Below are 8,465 nucleotides of genomic sequence, written 5' to 3'. Positions count from 1 at the left end.
TAGAAAGACTGGAATAATGAGCTTGTACATGTTCATCATCCAGTTTCAATCATTATCAACCCATTGCCTCTCTTGCAAAACACTGCAGTTTTACATCTGAATCTGGAGTCATTTATAGTCCTTCACAAAGCTGTTTAGAACTACTATCTAACAGTGCACATACCCCAGGCAAAGAAATGTAAAAATAGAAAGTGAAGAACATAGCATAAGAAACGAAGGCAGACTCAGTAAGTGCCTAAAATGTAAAAAATTTGCTCAAGCTGTTTTTATAACAGTCTGGAAAACATAGATTTGTTCCGAAAGGACACTGTTCCTTTAAATTACTTACTGATCCCACCCAAATCTTGCACCCTGGCCAAATGCCTGACCACTCTTGCTTTAACCTAGTCTAATAAACATGAATAAAAGATTGCAAAAGATCCAAAGCAAGGACCATTTTTATTTCCCACAGAACAGAGATATATTCACTAGCCAACTCTATCCCCAACGATGGTCCTTGCTTTGGCCTTTCCGTAACCAGTCTTTAGTTCCTGTTTGACAAACTTTATAAGGTAAGACAGAACTGCTTTCTTTTAATCACTTGTAATCAGAGAGGACCACTGTGGAACTGTGGAAGATTAAATTGTTTACATACTTACAATGTGAAGAAAGCTTATCAAAAAATTTTATCCTCTGCTATCTGTTTAAATCAATTATTAGAAAAATATGACTAATTATAAAATTTTAAAATGTAGAAATTTAACATTTATTTAAAGTTATTTAAAAATTAATTTTTAATGTACATTCTACTGCATAGCAAAATAATAATGTTAATATCTTTGGGGTATCTTTTTCTTAATTTGGAACATGTTTTTATAATTAAGTATTAACTGCAGAATACTTTAAAACTTGGCAAGTATGGCAATTTGAACAAAGTATTTATACGTCATTTTATTTTTAGGTAGAAACAAATGAGATGCACTGTGAATAAAATTGTTAAACTCTGCTGAAAGATAATTTCATTTATGAAAAGTATAAAATACAAAGTCTCTTGGAGTTATTGATCCTAATAGTTACTACCAAAATTTTAGGCAAAAATATGGCATTTGGTTAAGTTTAATCTTTTTTCTGCATTTATAAAATTTAGCCAATAGTAAACATAGAGGTTTATATCTCTTTCACTTAATAATGGCATCCTCCCCACCCCGAAACATATTACTTGTATGTGATATTTAAATGAGAGAAAGATGGGAATTATTAAAAATGGAAGCAAAATAAAACATGATAAATATTAGAAATAAATGGGCTTTTAAGATGTCAAACTAATAAAGATTTCAGAAAGGCAGGAAAACAAAAAACAAAAAGCTAAAAAAAGAAAAGTGGAAAGATATAAGCGTGTCCTATGGTCAATATCAGAAAACAGAAAGGAATACCAGACTTTGGTTTGGGAGAGCTAAATAAAAAATGTTAGAGAAAATAGTAATAAAATATGAGACATTGTGATTATTACTAGTGATTAAGTTACATTAGTGGACAATGTCTATTGGAGGTTCAGGTAGGAATTCATGATTATATTCCAAGAAAACTATGAACAGGTGCTTAGTTTTGGAGAAAGATAAGTCTTAATTTAAAGCCAGCATTTTCAAAGCCCCAAATGAGGCCTACAAATGAGGAAAAAAAGTGGTTTTCTTCTCCTGATGCCACATGGCTATAACCTTTAGGTTTTTGAAGAGTCATCTTGATCATTGATCATGTAGCTTTAAAATCTCTCTCTCTTGTTCTCAGTGAGATTCAGTTCTCAGTTTATGAGAAGTTCCTTCTGGTATAGGCTCAACAAAAAGAAAAGTCATATGTAAAACCAGGGACATGGTGTTATTCCGTTCTCCCTAAAATGCAATAGCAGCTGTGTTTTGCTACATAGCTGTATCCTTACATTAATCTTCAGGATTAAATTTGAACATCCTTTTGTATTCTCCTTGGTTAGCAAGGGGATGTCCTCTGTATATTCTAGTTCCTTAGTACAGCGGTTCTCAACCTGTGGGTCGCGACCCCTTTGGGGGTTGAACGACCCTTTCACAGGGGTCGCCTAAGACCATCGGAAAACACATACATAATTACATATTGTTTTTGTGATTAATCACTATGCTTTAATTATGTTCAATTTGTAACATGAAAATACATCCTGCATATCAGATGTTTACATTATGATTCATAACAGTAGCAAAATTACAGTTATGAAGTAGCAATGAAAATAATTTTATGGTTGGGAGTCACCACAACATGAGGAACTGTATTAAAGGGCTGCGGCATTAGGAAGGTTGAGAACTACTGCCTTAGTACAATTCTTGTTCTTTCCTTTAACACCCACCTGTCTTCACATCTTAGCATCCCTGGTCTAAAGAGTAGTTGACCTTTGGTCAATTGCACTTGATGTACTTGCTAGCAGGATGTTTGGCCATATGGATACAAAGTCAGCTTAATAAACTTCCTGCTAAATGATCCTATTTGAGAAACAGACTATGGCATGAGCCATTCATTGGTCATTCCCAACCCAACAGTTTTGCTTCCCTTGGCGTTTCTTCATCTGGCAGGTATGAAGGATTTTCAGTCACTCATCTCATTCTTCACTGCTTTTGCATCTATTTCTACCCCCTACCCAGAGCCTGGAAAAATCATGCTCATGATTTCCCAGTTCCCATTCCCTCAAGGCAAGGTGCCAAAGAAGGAAAATGTGATTCCTTTCCCAGAACTTCTGAAGTCAATATAATTGAAGCAGGCAAACATTCTGAAACCTTGGTTCAGAATAAGCTTTCTTATCCATTCTTGGGTATACTGAGCTAGCCACACGTCAATCTTTTCTTACCAGGCAAGTGTGTGAATTTAAAGTTATTTCATGTATAGCTGGGCATACTGAGTGATGGAAATGACTGAAGATTTTAATACAGGCTTGGACTTTTTATTGTTAATCTATCCAGAAAAATAGTTTCACATGGCTGCTCAGAAGGGGTGCTTCCTGATTTCGAGTCCCATTTCGGTCCATTAGCTGGAAGAACAGCTGCACAAATCGTTTTTTGCTCTCAAATTCTTTTGATTTATTGGATATGCAGTTGTGGTCCAGCTTGGAACTCTAGTGGAGATACAGTTTCCAAAACAAGAGTAGAAAAGAGAAAAGTCAACCTAATTTTTGACTTGACCTCTGAATTCACTGAAGTTGTGAGTACACATAGTAAGACTGAAATGTGGTGGTTCTCTACAGCCTGGAAAAATATCGGGCCAATCAGGAATTAGTTATAATGAAAATGAATGAAACAACCATGTGACAGTCTGAATGTGGAAATGTCAAGGCAGACCCTGTGATTAAACCAGAATGGGACAGAAATGTGTTAAATGGCTCTCCCAACTTCCTGCTTCCCATAATAAGATGGGAAATTCAAACTACTTAGATGTAACTCTTTGATTGATAGTAATATTTACTAATAAATGTTTGGTTATAGTGCCATGATTTATTTGGATTAGAAACTTTTAAAATCTCAATGTGCATATTCTTCTATAAATATGAATGAAAACTCTTTTCTCCATTCACATGCCAGTTTTCAATTCTGCTGGAGTGGAATTAAAAATAGTAAGCATTACATTTTATTATAGTATTTATAACTGATTTTTCTATTAAAGGTGCTACAAGCAGATGATTTTTCACCATCTACCAAAATGTGGAACAGACATTTTGTCTTTTATCTCCTGACTTTGCCAGCTTTTATGAATCAAACCATATATGGACAAAGAAAGAAAGGATCAAAGCCCAATTTACTTGCAAGGAGAAATGATCTCCAGGGTAAAAAAAAAAAAGTTTTATTTTTGTTTTTAATGATTAGTTTTAGCCTGTTCAAACACTAACATGCATTTTCACCAGTAGCATTTGATGCAAATAACAAACTATATATATGTGCATATATGTGACTTTCTACTTTGATATGATTATATTATGATAGTGATATACCTTACATACGTATAGGGCATACTTATAAACATCAGAGTTTTTAAAGCACTTGTACATTTATTACCTCGTTTAAGCTCCCCAGTAATCTTATAAAATAGGCATGAGAGAGAATGCCACTTTCATCTTATGGATAAAGAACTGAGGCCCAGAGACTAAGTGGCACACCCAAGGCCATAGGCAAATTAACTAGTCAGAGCGACTAAGATTCAGTCTTAAATTCCCTGCTTTTAAATTTCTATCTCCCTTCCTGTAGCTACAGTGTGAGGTGTATAGTTACTTTCTCTCTTAATTTCAAAAAGTTAAAAAACACACACAAAAACACTCCGAAACTCAAAAACAAGAAGGGGCCTCATTACTATGAAACACACCTGAGAAAAAGGTAGGGTATTATTTACTTATAGACAACTTTGCCCAATGTTTGTTGAATTTGTAAACTATGATGCACTTTTCCCCCTCCCATTTTAAGCAGGTTCCACTTTGGGTAGATGCTCAGAATGTATGGTACTTTTAAAATGATTGCTTTTGATTTGCATGAGTTTACAAGAGAAAAGGAATATATAGACTTGCAAAGAGATTTGGTTCTTTACACCTGAAGCCCTATCTATAAGGTGGCTCTCTTTTACACTTCTCTCTCCACTCAAAAATAAACAACACACAACATGTCAGCTCAGGGCCTTTCTTATGTAAAATTGATTCATGAGTAGGTACACGCATTTTGCCTAACCTGTTTATTCTATTTCAGACTCCACTTGCTTCATAGATTTTGTCTTCATCGTGGACAGCTCTGAAAGTTCTAAAATTGTTCTCTTTGACAAACAGAAAGATTTTGTGGCTAGCTTGAGTGACGAGCTTTTCCAGTTGACCCCGGGTCGCTCCTTGAAATATGACATCAAACTGGCAGCTCTTCAGTTTAGCAGCTCTGTCCAAATCGACCCACCTTTTTCTTCTTGGAAGGATCTACAGACTTTTAAGCAGAGGGTCAAGTCTATGAATTTCATCGGGCAAGGTACTTTCTCTTATTACGCCATCTCCAATGGCACTAGGCTACTTAAGAGAGAAGGACGTAAAGGTGGTGTGAAAGTAGCTTTGCTGATGACTGATGGCATTGACCATCCAAAGAGTCCAGATGTTCAAAGTATTTCTGACGAAGCCAGAGCTGAAGGAATAGTATTTATCACCATTGGACTTTCTACTGTAGTCAATGAAGCCAAACTGCGTTTGATATCTGGGGATTCATCTAGTGAACCCATTCTCCTGTTGAGTGATCCAGCCCTTGTAGATGAAATTCGGAATCGCCTGGTAGGTATCTCATGGGTTGGTTTTATATACATACATCTCATTCTAATAATCATATTCTAATATAAATTCTGTAAGAACAGATACTGGATCAAAAAAAAATGAAAGAAAAAAAACCCCACTTTGGAAATGCAAAGAAGAATCTTTCCAAAGTCTCTCTCTCTACTTCTTCGATAGTTCACAGCAGATACTCTGGGAAGTACCAGGCTCGTTCTCTGGAGCTGCATTCCTCACTTTATTGCTAGTCAATGCTGGGGATTTGAGGATTAGTTTCCAGTCATACACCTCAGGCTCCTGTTTATACATCCTGGGCTCATTGAACACTGCTGACTTATATTCAACTTGAGGTCAACTTATGGTCTGCTATATTTGTATTCAGTTGATCTTTTCCCTTTCCACATGTGCAGAAATACTTTGTCTCAACTATTGACATATTATGCTCAGAGTTCATAGACTCCCAATGAAAAAAACAACAATTCCTTGTTTCTTAGGTGGTAACAATGTCACCCAATGTAAAATCACCTACCACCTGCAGTCAGCCAACAGTTTCTCCCATCAGATCAATGAGTCCCTCTTTATTGATCTAATTGGCTGTGTTGATGCATTCCTCTTTGTCAGTTGCTTGGTGTGTGTAAGAACCTTTCGTTGCTGCTTGGTGGAACATAAGGCAAAGCAATCAAAACATAATCGCTCTTCACCATATTTCTCAATGAAAACACTCCTGGAGAAAACATGGTTGATTTGTTGTGTTAAAAATTTGATTTTCTTAAAAAGATTAATTTTCTTTCGTTTGTTGCAAGACAAATATATCCTTCAGGAACTCAGCATTTCATATGGCTTTTTTTGTGTAGGTTGGAAAAAAAAACCCCTGAGGATTCATTTCAGAGATTGTTTTTCCCTTTTTTCCCTTCCTCCGCTCTTTCCCCCGCAACATCACTCTTCATTTTCCACTCAGCTGTTTTCCGCATGAAACCCTGAGTTTTTCTTATCTAAATGATAGTTATCATATCTTGAGTACTCTGCGTTAGGCATTGTTCTGAGCACTTTACATATTTTATCTTATTCAATGTTTACAACAATCTTGTGATGTAGAAACTATTATTATCATTGAAAATTTAAGGCCAGGCAAAGACCCTAGAGTCTGCATGCATAACCCTGTAAAATCTTGTGAGAGAGGAAATAGTAGCTTGGGGTGAATGCTTACTCTGAGCTGCTCTTTTGTGTGGAAGCGAACTGTGCAGGGTGCCTGGCTAACTGCTTAGTCCTTCCTGTGCTGTAGTTTAAGGAGTCCTCACCAGGGAACGGAAAACAGAAGGCTCCTGCACGTGCAGGAGAGAACCCCGAGGTTGTGATAATGACTTGCCTGTGGCTGACTGTAGAAGATGCAGGACAGGCTCCTTGTTTGGCCAGATGTGAAGGCTCGGGAGGCTCATATCCCTCCAGACACATCTTCACCAAGAAAGAGCTCCTGCCCAGCCAGGAACACAGGCTCTTGGCAGCAGACTCCATGTAGTACTGTTTGCTCGTTTCTAGGGAAACTAAAATATGACCAAGCATTCTAATGACTCTGCTCTTCCTTAGCATCCTGGGATTTCAGCCTGTTTGTTCAGATGGAAGCTCTGTGAACAAGCTACTTCTTAGAAGGAGAGGCCTCTTTCCAAACACTTCCAGAATCCGAAGGGCTTATCAGGCTCTTCAAAGAAAGATATACCAAGTTCCAATGTTTCCAATGGCCACTTCTAGGAAGCAGAACTTGTCTTTTCATCAGACCATTGGCAAAATTCTTCATCTAATCTATTTCTATTACATCATTAGTTGAATTTTTAAACTTTTTATTTTGAAATAATTATGTAGTTGACTTTTAAAAATAAATTAACTAGGTATAATTTCTGTACAAAACTGCATTTACTTGAAGTACACAATGCCATGAGTTTTGATAGATGTATATACCCGGGAAACCACCAACACAAAGTAGGGTATAGAATATTTCTAGCACCCCCAAAGTTTTCTCATGCATCTTTGCAATACATTCTTCCCTCATCCTTGAGCTACTACTGACATTGACTTCTCACTCTAGGTTAGTGTACACATTCTAGAAGTTTACATAAATAAACTCATTCAGTGTGTACCCTTTTGGTAGCAGGCTTCTTATTCCCAGCATAATGGTTTAAAAATTCATCTGGGTTGTTTTTTTTTTTTTAATATATTTTATTGATTTTTTACAGAGCGGAAGGGAGAGAGATAGAGAGTTAGAAACATCGATGAGAGAGAAACATCGATCAGCTGCCTCCAGCACATCTCCCACTGGGGATGTGCCCACAACCCAGGTACATGCCCCTGACCAGAATCGAACCTGGGACCCCTCAGTCCGCAGGCTGACGCTCTATCCACTGAGCCAAACCGGTTTTGGCTGGGTTGTTTTTTGTATCAGCACTTTATTCCTTTTTATTGCAGAGTAGACTCTAGTTGAATTTATGGGCATGAGTGTACACTATGAGTAGATTTTGCAGGAGCCAAGAAAATTCAGGAAATCATTGTACATTCTTAACACCTCTAGTAGAAAATGTCATGTAGGAACCCCATGAAAACATTTCAGTTCTGAATCACCCAAGAGAGGTCAATGATTTTTAAATTGAAATTATTTTTATTGCTGTTTTATTATGATTTACATAACAGTATTGAAACCTAAGGGACTGGACCTGATCTCCTGGATATATTACTTGGTCCTTTGGAAGAGAAAGAAAGATGTGGAGTTTAAAAAAAATTATTTACTCTATCATCTTTGATGTTAAATTTTCAAAAAGTCTTTATGGGAATAAAGCTTGTGACACATTGGTCTCTTTCTCTGAAGATTAAGAAGACCCCCAGTTTAGTGTATCCCTTCTTTACACACCAGAAAGAGATCAACTTGATAATTGTTCTGTCATTTTTAGAATTCTATGCTTTATTAATTTATTAATTATAGTCCATTTCCCAGTTTTTGAAGGCGTCCTCTCTTTAGAGCCTTATTTCTGTTCTCTGTTTAAAGTTTTGCATTTTGCTAAAGCCACAAATAGTTCTTTTTTTTTTTTAAATTAAATCTTTATTGTTCAGATTATTACATTTGTTCCTCTTTTTCCCCCCATAACTCCCCTCCTCCCGCCCCACCCCCGCCCTCACTCCCCACCCACTGTCCTCATCCATAGGTGCACGA

The 8,465-nt window shown here is 36.8% G+C and overlaps 1 protein-coding gene across 1 annotated transcript in view; it reads left to right on the top strand.

The window, feature by feature from the left end:
• The first annotated feature begins 432 nt into the window (after positions 1–432).
• Positions 433–8,465, top strand: part of COL28A1 (collagen type XXVIII alpha 1) — a 139,266-nt gene continuing 131,233 nt past the window's right edge. Inside the window, exons 1-3 of the mRNA XM_015558260.1 lie at positions 433–551; positions 3,652–3,811; positions 4,719–5,275. Of these exons, the coding sequence (XP_015413746.1) occupies positions 3,688–3,811; positions 4,719–5,275 (681 nt within the window). The 5' untranslated portion in view covers positions 433–551; positions 3,652–3,687. The remainder of the gene's footprint in view (positions 552–3,651; positions 3,812–4,718; positions 5,276–8,465) is intronic.

Source organism: Myotis davidii, unplaced genomic scaffold, assembly GCF_000327345.1.
Source record: "Myotis davidii unplaced genomic scaffold, ASM32734v1 scaffold187, whole genome shotgun sequence".
In the NCBI taxonomy this organism is placed as follows: domain Eukaryota; kingdom Metazoa; phylum Chordata; class Mammalia; order Chiroptera; family Vespertilionidae; genus Myotis; species Myotis davidii.
Note: the sequence above shows the minus strand (reverse complement) of the source record. Positions and strands in the feature narration are given on the sequence as shown.